Here is an 18379-nt window from a genome sequence, read left to right on the forward strand (position 1 = left end):
TGTTTTTATCATTTCCGAGCATATTTTCTTCCATTTGTATACAAACTTAAACGCCATCAATGAGACATAATGTACTTGGTGCATCAGGCGGGTTCAGGCCATCCGGCGAGGAGCAATGAGCATGCCTTATGTCCTCTTCATTTCCCTTGCAAATCAGCCTCGCATTCTTCGAGTTTTCACAGTTCCCAGCTCCCTCCTTTTCCCCGAAACACTCTCCGAGTCGGCCAGGCTCATTAAACAGGATGAGACTATTACCAGGCAAGTTATCCCGCTCACAATAGGATGTGGTCAGCTGGTGAGGGAGCACCAGTTTCACTGGGTTCATCCCGCCTTCCCCTTCATGTCCTCTTGGCCCGAGACCGCGACTCCGGCTTTGGCCGACAGTACCCTCCCTCCGTAAACAATAACCGTGACAGCTGGAATGTGGCACAGCGTTCAATGTTGAAAATGACTGTGAATTATATTTCATTTCCAAATTCCTGCTTGTATGCGAGTGGGAGAGTTTGTGCGAGCGTGTACTGCATTTGGTTTGTCTGTGGTTTCTCCCAATGTGAGCTTGTGTCATAAGTGTTCAATTCTTTCTCATATAAACTTGGAACTGCAGTGTAAAACATGTTCATTCATCCATTCCTTCATTGAGTATACTTTGCAGATGTAGCTCAGTGAAGTTGCCCATTTCCCCCCCCCCCCTCCACCCCCAACAAGTTCCAGGGAAACTGGACCGAAGCACCCTGAAGAGCCTTTTTGCCTCGCTTTTATTTGCTCCTGTTCTCTCTCAAGAGTTCCTCCTGAAAATATTTGGCAAACACGGGTGAAAAACGACTTTGAGGGAAGAAAAACAACAAGTTGTTCTTGAGCCACCCACACCCCATCTGTTGTGGTATTATCTTTTATTATCTACAGATTATGTGCGCTGATATGATTTCTACAGTTTGGTGCGGCGGTCATTGTGTTTGTTCTTGTTGTGATTTTTGTTTGCGGAACGCGGTCCCATGAGACAGGGTCCTCCCCCGTGTGCATCTAATCGTTCATTCAGCGCCCTCTTAATGGCTTGTCAGTTCCCCTTGCCCTTCCATTTTCTGTCCAATTAATTCCTTTCTAGCTCTCCGGATAAAGGGACACAATGGGACCCCTCCACGGCATAATGAATCATTAAAATTCAGCAGCGCGGCCCTGGCACTTGGCTTCTCCCTGGGCTGGTTAGGGACGGCTGCTTGGCATGCATGCCAGGGCCAACTCGGGGCGCAAAGATGGGATCTCTGCTCATTCCTCTCGGGATCCGAGGGTAACGTTTGCGTACAAACGTCCACGTCAAGGGGTTGAGAGTATGCGAGAGCGGTTGAGAGCTGTTTTTACGGCAAGACGTTTTTTTTTATTTTTAATGTATGTTTTTATTAAATCTATGAAAAGCTTACGAGCTCAACAGAATTTTGTAAAAGTTAATAAGACCTGCTCGTCCAATTAAAAATAGTGTGAGAGTTTAATCCCTTAAACGTCTCACGGGTCTCCAGCTGTACTCAGAAGGATGTCAAATAAGGATGTTAACTAATAAAGAGCCATTAATATGTTCACTTTAATGCATTTCATTCCACTTATTTATTCATACCCAAAATGTTCCGAATGGAAAAAAAAGAATGACAAAGACAAATATCAAGAAAAAAAATGATCTTTTTATTTTTTTTAAATGGCCAGCATATGGGTTAGCTGTGCAAGTGTGAATGAAACTCTAGTTAATGGAACAACAATCATTTTCACAGCCTTTCTCAAAATTATACACCAGAATAATATACAAACACAATCCTGTGGATAAATCTCAGAGCACGACCCTCCGTGGGCTTCTCATACAGCATCTCACAGAATATTACAAACCAAGGCTGTAAGGAATGATATCAAATTAAGGATATAATCAGGAGCAAGTTAACTGGTGTGGATTACTGATTGTTTGCTGCCTGAAGTGTGTTAATCATTTCATATTGAAATACTGACAATAAGCATTAGAAGGCACAATAACATTTTGCGCGAGACTGCAGCAGTGAATTGGCACTTGATGGTTGATGAGATAAATGTGAGGGAAACACTCACACACTCTTATTTACGCCTGGAACCGTGACCGCTCTTTTTTGAGTAACGGATGCATTTAAAGATGCTTCCCAGCAAAGAGTTGCTTGTCGTTTGCTGTGAACAATGTCACGAGATCTGTATATCTTCCCAGAGAAATAGCACACACATTCAGAAGCGCTTTATCTCCCGTGACCCTCGCACACACAGTCGCATGTGCGTACACATATCCGCGTGCGGCTCGTTCACGTGTCCAGGAGGTCCAGCTGACATGTCACTCAGAGAGCGCGGTGTTATTTTACCCCATTTCCTTTAACCCTAGATCATGACTAATCGCAATTTGCCAGGCATAGCTTGCAGACACCTGTTCTGTCCCGTGCGAGTCTGTTGGTCAAGCCATGTTTGCTTGCAACTTGGAATGGAGATGTTCATAGATATTGGTCTTCACTGGAATGACATTAAAACAATTGTCACTTTGTGTACCTTTTCATTAAAAGCCAAACAGTACTATAATAACCAACCCCACATTACATGTGTTTATCTATTAAAGAGCAACACACACAAAAAAAAACAATAATGCATGAACATAAATACATATAAGACGTTTCTGCCAAAATGACACTATAAGATTCATATGAGCCATTTAATTAAGACTGTTCAACGGATGCAAATGGCTGCAATATAGCTCAGGCCATTAATGTAAATCTCACTGCAATTTCACGTAAGTGATCCCGTGTACATGCTCCGATGTATCCGCTTCTCCATCTGCTTCACAACAGAATTGAGCCAAACTGTTTCTCTCCTACACAACTCTGTGGCAGGCCTTTGCTTTACCTCAAGTGTGCACACACGTGCAATCCTTCGACTTGAAAAAATGGGGGGTGTACAGGATGTAGGCGTAGGCGACATGTCCTCATGGAGGAGTTATGGCTCGCCAACAACACAATTTGTGAAAACAGTCTGTTTTAATTGCAACGATATAACTTTGTATAAAATCAGCAGGCACTTTTTTTTTTTTCTCTTTTGCTTGTTTAACGTTCAATGTGGTCACAGGTAGCCACACCACACACACTTCTCCACCGGCCCCTTACTTCCTTCATTAGTAGTGCATCAATCTGAATCTGAGTCTCTGCTTTCGGAACTGATTGCTTCTCGTGCCTTCAAGGTCGAGACAGCGTGGTGTAGACCGGCTGGTCCCAGCTGGAGGCGTTGGGGCTGTGGGTGGGAGCCATGGACAGACTGTTGAGGATCGGGCTGCTGTAGGGCCGCCTGGATGAGTGGAAGTACGGGTACTGGTAGAGGCTGGACGGGTAGCCCGAGTAAGGGTTGTAATAGTTGGAGCCCTGCAGGTCAGTATAGTCACACTGGGAGCTGGAGAACGAGGCCGCGGCTGACGTGGCCGAGGTGACGCAGGCCTGGCCGCCGTAGGAGCCGTAATCGGAGTGCGAGGGCGACCCGTGGGAGTGCTCGCTGTAGTGGCTGGGGCTCAGTTGCTCCGTTTTAATGTGGAGCCGGTGCTGGCCCAGCTCGCCGGCCGAGGGGGCGGAGGAGGACACGGCGCTCTTGCGGCTCCACACTGAGCCGTTGGTGCCCGCGTGACCGTACGAGGACGCGTAGGAGCCGCCAGGCACCGGAGCCTGGCCGTGGCCGTGGTCTGAGGGCAAGGCGGAGGAGCCCGAGGCGTGGCCGTTGAGCGGGAGGTACTGGTCGAACTCGTGCACGTCGAAGGTCTCCATGTTGCTGATGACATCAGTGCTGAGCTCTGAGATGTCTACGTTGCTAAAGTCGATGTTTTGCCTGTTGCTGTCAGCAAGACGACGACCTTCGTGTTTCAGATCCTGTTTCAACCCGTGGTGCAGGTCGGTTTTGGGAGTAGTGGGCGGCGTGGGGGGACCGTGCTGCTGCCCTGAAAATATTAGATGCAAAGCATGAAGATGAGGATTCAACACTCCAAATACAAAATGAGTTCAACAATTTACAGCCGCCTAAAAGAAATTTATTAATTGAAATAAATCTCACAATCCACGTCCTGTCTTCTTACATTACATTTTGACGTCATACCTGCATGCTCAGGGTGGTGGTGTCCATCGGTCATCCCTGCAAGTCCTCCCATCCCTGGTTCAGCTTTGTACATGTGATGTGCCAGTTCCGCTCCTGAGTCTGAGTCGCTCTGGCCCGGTTTCATATTCTTCCGTCTCCGGGGCTGGTACTTGTAGTCTGGATGGTCTTTCTTGTGCTGAACCCGGAGCCTCTCTGCTTCATCTACAAATGGCCTCTTCTCACCTTCTGAGAGCAAACTATTGAAGAAAGAAAAAAGAATAATTGATTTTTAGAACTTTTAACCTATTGTCAAGAGGTAAATAAAAGCCATATATATATAATTAATTTAGGTTTTAAAATCAAGAATTTAAGAAATGTAGTCAAATCCATGTTTTTATGTAATACATTAGCATACTTATGACACGATTGTCGCCCAAAGCAAACTGTAACTTCTGAGTTTCCGTTTATATAACCATCTCCAGTAATATGAATGCAACTCTTCATCCATGGATTTCTTTTTATAGAATACAAAGTGTCCTTACCGCCACAGTTTCCCAAGTGTCTTGCTCAGTTCGGCGTTGTGCAGGTGAGGATATTGATCCGCCAGCTTTCTGCGGGCCGCTTGCGCCCAAACCATGAACGCATTCATGGGTCTTTTGACATGAGGTTTATTTTTCAAAGATCCGCTGCCCCTCACGGGCATGGGCACCAAGGACCAGTCGTATCCTTTGAGGACCTGAGAGACGGCGTCCCGTATGCAGGCTGGGAACCGGTCGTCATCCTCTGAGTCCAGTTTCTTGCCCAGACCGGCGAGCAGGGAGCCTTGACCGTCGGAGCCCGTCGGTGAGGACGGAGCGTCGGAGTCGGACTCGTCCTGGGACATGGAGCTGTTCGTGCCCGACGGACTGCACGGCTGGTCGCTGCCACACTTGTCATGATCCTCGGTCATTTTTAACATTATTTGCTCAGCCCCTTGGGGATGAAAACGCCAAAAAGAAATCTTCAATTAAATACAAAAATCAAATGTCACCGGTGAATCGAAGCCCCGCAGCCAGCGCGCCTTTTACGCACGGTGCACCGCAGTAAATTCCTTCAACAATTTCAGTCAAAACGAGTCCGTTGTTTTCCTTCTCATTCGCTGTTTGTTTGTCTTGTTACTCTTGTCTTTGCTGCTAAAATAAGGAACAGTCGTGAAAGTTGTGGCCCACAATCTGAGCCGATGAGCCACACGTTCGAGCAACTTGAGTTGCAGTTTTAAAACCGTCCCTCCGCCCTCCACCTGTGATTGGCTGGAGCCAATCAGCACTTTATCTCATTGGTTCCAGCTTTTATGTTAACCTCATTATGATAATGATTTTCTTGCGTTCATTGCACACACCACGGTATTGTTTATAGAAAAGTTGGTCACATTGAGTGAAAATCATTTTACAATTATTTTAGGACATTTATGTGGTTTAGGAGGGACTCATTTTTTTCAACTGTTAATTTACATACATTTTTAATACAAAACAAATATAACCTTTAATTTTAACAGTTGGTAATATGACTATTGATATAACGACTGGTAAGATATTTGTATTCTATCATGTTTTGCTACTTCCCTGTTGTGGACACATTTGATGAGAATGTTTAAAATGCACTGGAATGTTAGGAAAAGTGAATTCACCTGTCTAGAAAAAACATGATAAATATTAAAATGTATATATTTGTGAAATACAATCATCATCCTTTCTGAGGTTGACTCTGAACAAAAATATACATTCAGATAAAGTTTTTAAAATATATAGCATGTACTGTTATAACATCCAAAAGATCTCATTGTCAAAGATGCAGGAGGTTCATCCTTCTCACAGTCATAACTGTTGCTTGGTAAAAAGTATAAAACATAAAACATTCTTATCATTTCTGTAAAAGGTTTCTTTTTTTAGGAAAGTACAGTGTGTTAAGCCCCTCCGTATTTTTAATGGCCACAAATGATCATGAATTTGAGCCAAAAAAACTCTCACTGCTGAACGGACATCAGACTAAAATGTCTAACCACGTTAAGTTTAGTCAACAAGCTTATGTGAACCCATTTTCATGTACGCTCAAAATCCAGAATTCAGACGCGGATGTTGGTTTGTCCCGGCAGTCCGTTTTGTGATCCATTTGCCTCTTGTCATCACTCGTGAAACAGGCTTTTTATGACGCTGAAGATACAATGAGCAGAACAGATAAGAGGCTTCATTGAATCACTGCCTTTGTTAAAGGTGTCTTTGTGTTCATGTATTGTTGGATGATGTTTTATCACTGGCCTCCCTGTGAAAAGACAAGGTGTGCTCGTGCCGGACGGCAGTCTGCTTTGCTCGGTGCACGCTTCAGGTGGCTGACAGGAGACGAGAGCTTGCAAGTTGGAAATACCAGAAACTGCGCCTTTCGCTTGCAGCATAGAGTTAGCTTCATGCCCACAAGGCCAGGTAAGAAGTTACATTGTTCGGATTTTATTAACAATAAGCTGAAGAAGCAAAAGGCTTATCCAGAAAATTTCAATACATAGTATTTAAAGTCAGTGGAAAGATGATTTTTTTTTAAACATGTCATACAAAAAAACTCAACATTTCTATCACAAACGATGAAATGTTAAGTGCTCCGCTGGTTGGTTGAGAGCAGCCTGTCTAACAGCTGCTGTCAAAGCTCTCTGTTGGGTCAAGTTCAGTGCGTGTATGTGTGTGTGTGTGTGTGTGTGTGTGTGTGTATGCGTGTGCGCAAACACAGTCGGGCCAGCGGCTAGTTGTCAGACATGAGTGACTCTGGCTTCCCTCTCGTCCCGGTCCACACATGGAAAAGTATTTGCTGTGTGTTTGCATGAATGTGTGAGCAGAGGCGATTGTAGAATCATGCATGCATTACATGTGCGTATTACATCTCCATCTCACACCTTTTCTTGATAGAAGGCATGGTTTTGCTTTTGATAATGAAAAATGAAGCACTGAGCTAGTACAAACTTCCATTAATTAATTAGTTTGCTATAACACACAATAAAGTCACAAATAATTCAATTGGTTATCTGATCGCTTTTTAATGTAACACCTTGGACTTTGCACAAACAATCTTGTGTCTGTGTCGATTGTGGAAATCGTCTGTTCTCAATCACCATCCAAGCGGCATCAACCGGTCCTGGCTCGAGTCCTGTCTCCCCACAACATTTCATGGAAAACCTTCAGTCAAAGCTGCTGCATCCTGCCGACAGACAAACAAACAGATCAAAATTAATCAAACCCGTGTGGCACAGTTCAAACACAGTGCATCGCTTCTTTTTAGTATTTATTTAGGTAAATAAACAGTATTATACCTGAACATTATTTGAATAGCTATCAGTTGAACGTTGGTGAAGCGGAGTGAAGTCAGACACCTTCATTATTAAGACAAAGACAAAACAAAAGTACAAACTTCTCGTTAAACAAATCTGAAAAGGGTGAAAAGTAAGTCAGGATGAGCCCAACGTGAGTGGCAGCTGCCGTCAATCAACTAAACTGTGGCCGGCGTTGGTTTATGGGCAGAGAGAGGGACAAAGACGTAAACAGTCTCAAGGCTTCCCAACCCCCCCCCCCCCCCCCTCCTCCCCCTCCATGCCTCCCTGTATTGTGGGGAGAAACTCTGGCCAGAGCCTGTGGGATCTGCAGGGCTCTTGATTAGAAAAGGAAAGAGCAACAGAGGAGAGGTAACCGCGCATGAACCTTAAGTGTCCCAAAAAATGAAGGACGGTTTTAATTTTCCTATTTTTCCAGAGATGCATCTCAAAGGAAAACCAGGGAGAAGATTTTTTGTTTTTTTGTATTTTTGGGCCTCGGCGCAGCTCATTTCTCCTGGGCCCTATGCTTTTATCCCACATGTAAATTATACTCTCTGGCTTCTAATGTGCATACACAATTAAATTACACAGTCACCCACAGGAATCCTACTCCCTTTGGTCTCTGCTTCTGTGTTTTAATACACTTTGGCACATTTCTTCACTCTAGCCAAGTTATTGGACGCAGTATGTTCGAGCAGTTAAATTCGCAGAGATTGACACACCACCGCGCGGTATAAATCTGTCAGGACGAACCAAATGAGGAGTTCACTAAGGTCAAGTTGAATTGATGTCTGCTATACATTAAACAACATAATGAACATGAAACACACCGTATATTTCATATTTAACTCCATGTGTTTGAGCGTGGTGTGTGTCAAGTCTACGTTTAAAATAAAAAACCTGATAAAGTATAATAAAGATAAAGTTTAAAGTTCGACATGGAACAACATGTGCAAAATGCAAACCTCGCAAACCTTCTCAACTGGGGAGACTGGCATGCCCTTCCTCTCACCCACACGACCCCAACCACTGCCTAACCACATGTGGAACAAGCTCCTGGGCTGCTAACAAGCCAAATTTCACCCCTTGCACCACATCCACCAAACCACTTCTATCTTTGGTTTCACACATTCAGAAGGAGCGCAATTAGTGAAACATTCACGCATGCAGCGAATGCAACTGGAAGGAAAGGATTCGGGCTCCGGGGAGAAAAATCTTCCACAGCCCTTCTGAAGATGTACGACGGCCTGTTTTACAGGCGTGTTCACAAACACACACACACACACACACACTCACGCGCAATTCAAGCAACCCCTCAGTGATGTATGAGCCTCCTCTTCCTCTCTGCCGTGTCTCTACTGATCCCACCCCCTCTGGAAGTTGCATGGTGGATGTTTTCCATTTTGGTTTGTTGCCAAATGCATTTTCCAGGTTTAGTGAGGTCGAGGACCTGGGGATGTTTGACTTCACTGGATCCAATCACAGTCCAACCCCCAAGACAGCTGCTGTGTGTTAGGCCCTCCCATTGACCCCTGACCCAGCACTATCCTAAATTCATTCTATTAAAACACCATAATGAGGGGTTTACTGGACCAATTGCAGGTTTTATTTAAACCTGTTAGAAGACACAGAGAGTTGCAGGGGAGGGGTCGAACTGTGAGGAGTGAAGGAAGGCAGTTTTAAAGGGATTGAAGGGGGAGAGTATGAGACTGAAGGAAACAATTAGTCCAAAATGTCTCAGGGTGTGCTTGGCCCTTGGCCGTGCTCTTTTTAATGTCGGTAGTATAAAAAGAGCTCAAGTGTTTCCAGATTATTCGCAGTGTTTTCTCCCTGACATATAACGTTTTTTGGAGGCAGCGGTTTTGCATGTGATAGTTCTGGTTGTTCATGTGAACTAGAGATAAAGGACGGAGAGGTTTGGGAAGCTGTTGCTGTGGCAGGGTGGAAAAGATCATGTTAAATCGTTCTCCAATTTCCCAGAGGCTCTCCTGTAAATCTTTAATCTGCAAACTGTCAGACGGTATCTTGGTAGTCTGGTGACTCCTACGATGTGCAAGAACCCCTAATGAGAAGTACAATGTGAGGTGCAAAATGGTTATAAATATTAAAATAAAGCTTCTGTTTTAACGTTGCCTGAAGGCAAAGCTGAGGGTTTATTATCGGAGAACAGATTTGTGAACTTATTCTTTGTACATTCCTGGTTCTACAGCGAGGATTTCTCTGCAGGCATGACACTTCCCATGGTGTATCTCGTCTCTGAGTTGTCCCAAGGGAAGCGTGCACTCATGTGGCATTTATAATATATTTTTTATTACACTTTGTGATCTGCAACCCCCTCTTTCTGTCTTTCTTCGCTCTCATCTTCTCTACACATGTTCTGAGTAAAACTTGCGGTGTGCTCAGTCTTCCACATCGTCTACTTTTTTTTTGTCCTTGATTCTCATAATTCATCTTCCTAATTTGCCTGTGAGTTAGATGGTGCGGGACATGTAGACATTTAGGACGGGCCGGCGAGAAAACAGAGAGCCCACCCCATGACTTTACGGGAAATGGGAGGCCGTGCTGCAAAAGCGGGACTATTATGAGGACTTGTTTGGCTGCGGGAAGTTTGACTAAGGACTAAGATAACTGTGGTGGGTTGCTTTTATTTACAGATATTTCAAAAAAAGAATAAAAATTAATTTGCACTGCTGATTTTTATATTCCTTTTTAATGAGTGTCACTGGCATGCACATGTTCCCACACAGAGTGGGTAGTAATTGCACACAGAACAGCCCAGTAAGAAGAGTAAATCTCTTGTGTACAATTCATTTATCACAGGCTAATTTATAAGCTATGAAAACGATGATTGGTGAAGTGGATCAAATTGTCCAATTAGGTTTTCAGAGGACCAGCCAAGACAGTGACTGTTTTTGAGCAGAAGTAAGTCGGCCTCCAGCCCGTCTGTAACCTCTTGTGGAAACACAACACTGTGAAACACATCAGCTGCTAACTGCGTCAAGAGGTGATCGTCTTAATCCGACGGGTAATTTATTACTCTGTATTTACAGCATACTTTGAAACGGAAACTTTTCTACATATATACAACCTGGTGCATTTTTGTAATGGTAATGGTAGGTGCGGTCTAGGTGGCACAAACACATTAGTCTCCCCATCCTCCTCCATAACATTCTGTCTCATGCCAAAGCGTATCCATGTCCTCCTATAAACACCCGTCAGGGTGCGCTTACTGAGCAGAGAAACCAGCACGGCAACATTATCCAGAGATTAGCACCGTGCGCCGACACAGTCGGCCACGGCACAAAGCCTCAGATCTGCTGTCAAAAAGGCTCAAATAAAATCATCTTGCCAGACACATTTCATTACCAACAGAATGCAGCTCTCCCTCAACTGGCCAGAGGAGCCACCCTCCATCCGGCCTCTTATTTTCAATTAACAAATATTTGTTTCCTTTTATTTTGTGTCATGTTCGTATGACATGTCTGTCTGTTGTAATCGGTCTTAATTGGTTGCCTGAGGTGTCTGGGGCTAGATGAGGGTGAGGAGTGGAGAGGTAAAAATGACGGAGGCCCTCGGCGGAAGGCGGAGGAGCGCACCAGCCAGTGTTTGCAAATGTTAGCCCCAGGTCAGCCTTTGTTCAGGAATGAGCTGGTCTTGTTCGGAGGTCGGAGGTGTGTGAACCCCAGGTCCACTGCGAGGTAAGGGACTTTTTGCTGTGCTAACGCTAAGCTAGCTGTTGTCACCTTTAGCCTGCTGTTTAATACGGTACTCCGTGTGAGTGTGCTCCTGGGGTTGGATAAAGGCTTTGACAATGTTAAGAAAAATCAAACTATTTATCGCCTCTGCTGTGATATATTTTTAAAGCACTGTTGCGCCTCTCATCTTTGTATGGATTGCTTCCTTGTTTGTGAACGTGTTACGGCTGGATACTTGAAAAGATACATGCGTGTAAAACTTGGTGGATGGTTTACCAACCGTCACACACACACATGACGTGCCTCAGGCAGAGAAAGAAGGAAGCACTTACTAACCGTTTCCACTGGTTACAGGTAGAGGTTATTTCCTGGTAGCTACTTCACTATTTCCAACTGTTGCAGACATGCAAAGCAATAAAGGGAAAAGAGAGTCTCACGTTGTAGCCTTCAGGTGCTTCTTTTTAAGACGGACCAATAGCGCTTCGAGTGCTCATGGGTAAACTTGCACTTGAATATGTTTGTTAAAACTAGAGCTGGTTATTTGTTGTTGTTGAGTTTATTGTGTTGTTGCGGGGAGTTTTGGCCAAAGACTGCATGCTGGTGCATAGCTACAGGTCATATGTTGTGGGAGTCCAAGGTTACCAGGGTCACTTCCTGCCTCCTTTAAAGAGGTGCAGAGCTTTTAGCCGAGGACAAAAGAGACCACGGAAGTAATTCTGCAGCACGAATGATATAAAGAGTCCTTTCAGTCGACCGGGGAGTCTGACCTTTTCATTCACACAAGAATTTAACTTTCCCTGAAAGTATGTTTCTCTGGAAATGTAACCCTGTCCTCCACCTTTTGCAGTGTATCCATGCTCATCCTGACCAGTTTTTACTTGCATACTATTAAGTGAAGATCCTAGCGTCCAACCTCTACTGACTGGTCACTCTGTTCAGCTGTGAGGAACATCAGTGCTTAGATGAAATTACATATCTGCAGAAGATGGTCAAATCAACAGAATTTAGAGTCCACTCACCTTGGCTTACATCTGCCTGGGTATGTGGGTCTCTGTTCTGTCTCTATAGCAGAATGTCTACATCACATCCAGTTTTGAGGGATCATTATTTCTTGTAATTTTGAATTATTATGTTTTAAGCAAACATTTCCATTCAAAGATTCTCATTTTTTTTGCCCAATTTAAGGAATATCAAGTCCCTGTTCCACCTCCCTCTTGTGTCCATAATAGCAGCCTCTGGGAGAGATTTGGCTCAATTTAACACAGAATATAAATCCACTGAGCTCCGGGGTCCCTCATTTAACAAGAAGCTGCTTTATGTTGCTGTGCAAAACTCGACCGACATTTATGGAATATATTAAGAATATGTCATTGATGGTTTATGTGATTGATTATTGCATTTATGCTTTAGAGGTTTTAGCTGCCCTGTTTAGTTTTTGAGATTCATTCATCATCTATAATTCGACAATGATACGATTTTCCATAGCCACACTATGCATTCGACAGTAAAACAGCAGAATTCTTTTAAATTAAGAAATTGGGAAATTGTTTATATTACACTTATGCGTGTGCCCACATGTGTGTTTGTGTGGGTATATATACAGCATATAGACCATTTGAGAAGCTCGTCAGTTTTCCACATGTGCATTCGGAAAAAATTTGGTCCAAACCTTAATCAGAACCAATGACCTCGGCCCCCCATCCAGCAGCCAGATTTCTGCTTCATGGGTGAGTTTATGGCCTGAAACTCAGGTACATATATTTATGATGGCTGTAAAGTGGGCCGCTGTAGTTAATCTCCTAATGACGTCTCCTTTCCTCTGCCACCAGTGAGTCTGGGTACGGGCCACGGGGACCGGTCGCTGGAGACAGGATGGGGGAAATGGGGCCCTGTTTTGGGGATGCAAATTCAGAAGAGCAGGGCTTAAACCTAACTGGGTTTGTGGCTGAGACTAAGGTATGAAACAGGGCCTGCAGAGGGACATATATGTGAGAGGGCATATTCCAGTGGTGTGAGATCCATTGCACGACGGAGTGCCAGTACCCTTACAGCAACAACAAATAGGCAAACGCTTCTCAGCTCTTTTTTATCTACCCGCTACTTTTTCCCTTTCCTTGTTTTAGGGCATACATTTGCAAAGGTACTTTGCATAAACTAACTCCTTAAACTAAGCACCTTTGCCTACATGCGTGTGCACAAGTGTGAGTGTACTTTCATGTCATCAATATTTATTTGTGTGTGTTTTAGGGGGAGGGGGCTACCCTTGGGCCTCGGTATGTATCTTTACTTAAAGATACCGCATAATCTGCCGGGAAAACTGATGCACACCCAGCAGAGCAGTTACCGCCGTTTCCTCTTTCTGTCTCCACTGTCCATCTTCCCTCCTCCTTCCTCTCTCGTCTCCTGGTTGCAGTTGTATTTGTGCGCCTTGGGAAGATTACAAAGAGGTGCTTTGTGAGGGGATGCAGCTGCTGAAATTCGACTAGATCCAGCTGAAGAGAGAAGGGAGCAGGTGGGTCAACAACGCCACCCTGCCGTTCCCAGAATATCGGGCTGCAGAGCTGTGCCCCCCCCCACCCCCCAACACACACACACACACACACACATGCACACACATCCTCAGTGCACCCCTATCCCGACCGAGCGCACACGCACAGACAAACATTACTCCATGTCAAAATACAAACAACACCCACCAAAGAGCAACACAGCAATATGCACGTGTCAAGAGACTATACCTCGTTGAGATACTGCCCACTCAAAAAAAGGTTCATCACTGGATTAATTTATACAGTGGGAGAAATTTGGCAGAAATTTAGAAAAGACCACACAAATAATTACAACAACACACAAACACAGCACTAAGTTCTGCCTCTCCGAGGCCTCGTGTAGATACTAAGTTGTGGCCTTTGATGATCAACAGCAGTTATAACAAGGTCAGTAGAAGTGTTGCGGAAAGCAGAGGAAGATCCTGTCAGCTTTGTGAAGTTGAGATGTTAACAGGTCGGGAAGCTGCCAAAATGTTTGATTTCTGCATCGCAATGGGGACATTGGAAAGATGACCCTCATCCGGCTTTGTGCAGCTCAACGAGAGGCGGTAGGAGATGGGGAGGGAAAAGGAATGAAAGAGACGAGAGGAAGTCCTGCAGGCGAATGTTCTTGTGGAGACGGATCAAATGTCACATCGTCCTTTCTGCACGGGACACCATGCTGGACCAAGGTGACATGAATGCTCGGATACAGACTATATTCGTTATTCTTTTTTTTAACTCAGAAATGAAGATGCTCCATGACTGTAGATACAGTTTAAAAAAAAGGGAAAAACAATGGTCCCACTTCATCGTCGCCCTAAATCCATCAGCTCCATTCAAGCGGCTGTTTTAAACACTGCGTTCCGACCGAAATATGAATTAAATTTTTTTGTATTAACTTTGCATGTCTTTTCTCTCTGCCGTCATGTCCTATGAACACGCTTTTTGAAGATCATGAAAGCAATATGCTAATGAGATGTTAAGACGTTGGACAGCAGGGAAAGCTTTGGGCTTTGTGAAACGATTCTTCGGCTTTATAAAATATCTTTCCTCAACTGAAGCCTCTCTGTGCCGTTGATGACGGCTGTTGACGCACATCCTCCCCTCTCCCAACATCTCCGTGTACCCGTCCCCCCTCGTGTGAGCAAAAATTCAGCCACATTGATAATAAGTCCTTCTGTCCCGGCCTGAAAATGCTTGAATGTCATTTCATACACACTATGTCCCACAGGGCTGTACCCTGAAAGAGCCCACTGTCCCACACACTTGGTATTCCTGCCTTGAGACATCCTTATCACCACCAGTTAAAAGTCTGGTGAGCAAGCACGCTACACTAGGTTTTCTGAAAATACAGCATCATTCATTTGTTTGGTTTTATTTCTTTTATTTATTTATGTGCATGTTTTCCACCTTTAGGCAATCAGCTTCCAAACTGATCAAACCATCAATTACTTGTACATTCTTTACATGTCGCATGTTCCCCTTTGAAGGCATAGCACATTTTTGTTTTTTCTGTCTTGTTTAATACTATATCCCAGGCAAAATATCATCCACTTTTCCTGCATTCCATCAATTCTAAATGATATCAAATCTGTTCAGGGATCAGCAGTCCTTCACCATTCGTGTGGCTGCAGCCATGTTGAGGCACTGAGTTGAGCGACTTGATGTCGGTTCCATCGCAGCGTTTCAGTCATGCTTCTAACTGTCAGACCTGGCCGAGAAAAACACAGCTCCGACCCTTCACGTGGCGCCCCAGGTAATTTTTCATTTTCTTATCGGTCCCCCTGGTTCATCTGATATGGTTGAAACAACACATTCTGGGCTCCTCACTTGCTCCGATTACAGCTTGTGTGGAAGTGTGAGAGAGATCACAATTAGAAGGTGGATCTCTGAAAACGAAGACTTTCCAGCCATCTGGAGCTCCATCTCTCCACATGTGTTCGAGTGTGGGAAGTTGCAACAGCATGTCACTGCAGTAAAATCCCTAAATATTTCATCAGCTCTTTACTCACTCGTGGGTGTGAGGAAGTTATTGTTTGAGTTGTTTTCACATTACTCCCACGTCACTTTCACGCACTCCCATTTGCATCAATTCATTTGTCACGTTAAGTCTGCATAAGCTCCGTTCAAATGAACCCAAAATTAAAAAAATGAAGCCATTTGCCGTTGACAGGCTTCCAGCATAGTGCTGTGTCACCCTAGGAAATCCTGCCTGAGTGCAGAAGATGCCCCCGCACGGCTTACCTCTGTGACTTCTGTTCTGAGAGTAACGCTGTCCACATGGCCTGGCAAAGTGTCAACCCTGATTGCTGCCATTCTCACATCTGCTTCATGGAACGGCGGGCGGGGAAGAGGTCTCCAAAGAGAGTGCGCGGCATGTGTGCTCAAATATGAGGCGAGGGTTTGGGACCGGGGCTTGCTGGCGTGGTTTATTTTCAAAGACTAGTGCTGAGGATGTGTTGAGAGGTTGAGGAGTTGAGAGAGCTCTCTGCGCTCTGGTTTGGGTTTCACCTCCCCGGGACGTAGCTCGGGGGTTGGGGTTAAGAGTCCGGGGAGGGGGGTTGGCGAGGATTTTGTGTTTAGAAAACACCATAAACAAGGAAGAATATCACTTTCTGTCTATGCGCCAGAGAGAGAGAGAGACAGACTGAACGTTAGCAACCAAATAATGTTCTGTCCCAATCATATTTACAGGAAATGTTTCCAAATCATTGTTCTTTTTTTTTTTTTTTTTTTACCTTCAAGTGTCATGTCAGGAAGGGGATGAGAGGGGAGGGGCATTCAAACAACTCAACTGCCTTGCAACAGAACAAGGAAGTACAACATTAGTACCGCTGACAGCTAACTGTCATATCTGTACCATTCATTTCCCTATTTCTCAGCAGCTATCGCTCCAAGTGGGTCCCTTTGCATTTGAGAATAAGGCACCGGGCGTATGAAAAATGCAGAGCTGAGGCGCAATGTATTTGGTTATTCAAAGTGACCACTCTCTCTTCTTCTGGCTGATACCACTGTACCCATGCTGCATGTTTTCCTGCTTGCACAGCAGACTGGAAAGTTTTGAATGCTAAATAAAATGCAAAAGGAAAGATTTGCATGCACAGGACAGTTTTTTTTTGGTCACCAGAGGCACCAGAAGTCCTTTGGACTCTCCTTAATGTGATACATCTGGCCATTTACAGTGCTTTGTGTCAGAATGCTTCCTCCCCCTGAGGCAGGCTGTGAGTGGAAGAAGAAGAAGAAGAAGATGTACGTAAAACTGACCTGTCAACGACGATGAGCAACCAGAGCAAGTTGTTGATTATAATAACTGAGGTTTTGATTGACAGGTGTTATTGCAGAACCTTCAAAATTAGTGACCAGATATTGGACTTGCATGATATTGTGTGTGTAATAAGCGAACTATAATATACAGTATAGCTTGTCCAACTCAAACTCACATCACACTCACTTAACACCGTAGTTGGATGCTATCTCTACTTTCTGTCTCGTTGCCATCAGCACTATAATCTCTTCTGTTACAATCTCTATTCTTCTTTTTGCTCACTTTAATACCAAAACAATATTAATAAAAAAATCATTTTTTACCCCCACGTCTGTGGTTAGCAGTCCCACCATACCTGTACTTCTGCCAAAAGGAAAGCAGACAGGCAGCATGTCTGGAATTTTTTTGCTCCTTGTTTTTTTTGTTCTTATGGCTTGTCTGAAATCTCTGTATTGTGTTTCATGCCAAACAGGGAAACTGCCACAGTGCTTGCTGCTGGTGTTTTTTCAATCAGACTGGTGTGGACCCAGGAAGCAGAGGAGTGCCACAGTAGAACGCAGGTGCCAAGAATATCATTTTCCTTAAGTGCTTACAACTGTTAAAACCAACGTTGGGTCCCTGAGACTGAAAGTAATTATCATGCCATTTAAGTTGGAGAAAAAAAGGTGCTTTTTTTTAGAATTCAAGAAACTTAATGAGGTCTGTATAATATCTATTTTACTTGAATGTATTAACATTCACCTCATTGCTTCTATGCAATTCCTCTGGAGGAAATGCCAGTGGTTGTGGTGGATGTATGAATTGTGAAAGACACATTCGATTTTCATATCATTACTAATTTTAGAAAAGTATCATCTGAAATGAAATGGAAATGAATATCTGGTTTCTAACATTCTGCATACCCCCTATTTCACCCTTCTCCCTAAAGTACAGGCCACATATGACTGACTTCCTACCCATCGGCTCGCCTGAATTAACGCACAGCTGCTGGCTTTGTGCTCAAAAAGACATGAGCTTTGGCCAAGGGAAGCTTCCACGTGTGTCCTGTATCTGCCGTGACGGAGCAGGGGCGGAGGAGCTGGCTTCACCCGGCTCGTGAGGGCGTGACTGTGCACCTGTCAAAGAGGAAGGCCCAACCACTGTAAGCTGTCTGCCCGGGGAGCCCTTCATGCCAGGAGGGGAAGTCGGGTTCGGTGTGTGTGTGTGTGTGTGTGTGTGCTTTTGGGAGGAGGAGGGGTGGTGCTCTCCCGACCCAAAGATGTTCAATCCAAAAAAGGAAGGTCGTTGATGGAGAATTCCTCCGATCATTTGCACCTTCACTGCTTCCCCGCTCCCTGTTTCTCACCGAGCTCTTGAAGGAGCGGGTGCACCCTCCCTCCCATTTGCTGACTCATTGGCTCCCCTCGGGTCCAACAACGCAGCGAGGGCTCCTCCGCTCTCTCTCGTCTCGTTGAGTCAT

General features: G+C 44.6%; 1 protein-coding gene across 1 annotated transcript; it reads right to left on the bottom strand.

Moving 5' to 3' along the window:
- Nucleotides 1-1650: 1650 nt before the first annotated feature.
- LOC119220783 (transcription factor Sox-8) lies at nt 1651-5308 on the bottom strand. Its single transcript, XM_037477024.2, has 3 exons — nt 4641-5308; nt 4120-4355; nt 1651-3964 (listed from the first exon to the last, which is right to left on the bottom strand). The coding sequence occupies exons 1-3, from the start codon at nt 5054-5056 to the stop codon at nt 3219-3221; spliced, it is 1398 nt and encodes a 465-aa protein (XP_037332921.1). The 5' UTR covers nt 5057-5308; the 3' UTR covers nt 1651-3218.
- Nucleotides 5309-18379: the final 13071 nt, after the last annotated feature.

Source organism: Pungitius pungitius, chromosome 12 (assembly GCF_949316345.1).
Source record: "Pungitius pungitius chromosome 12, fPunPun2.1, whole genome shotgun sequence".
NCBI classification, from domain to species: domain Eukaryota; kingdom Metazoa; phylum Chordata; class Actinopteri; order Perciformes; family Gasterosteidae; genus Pungitius; species Pungitius pungitius.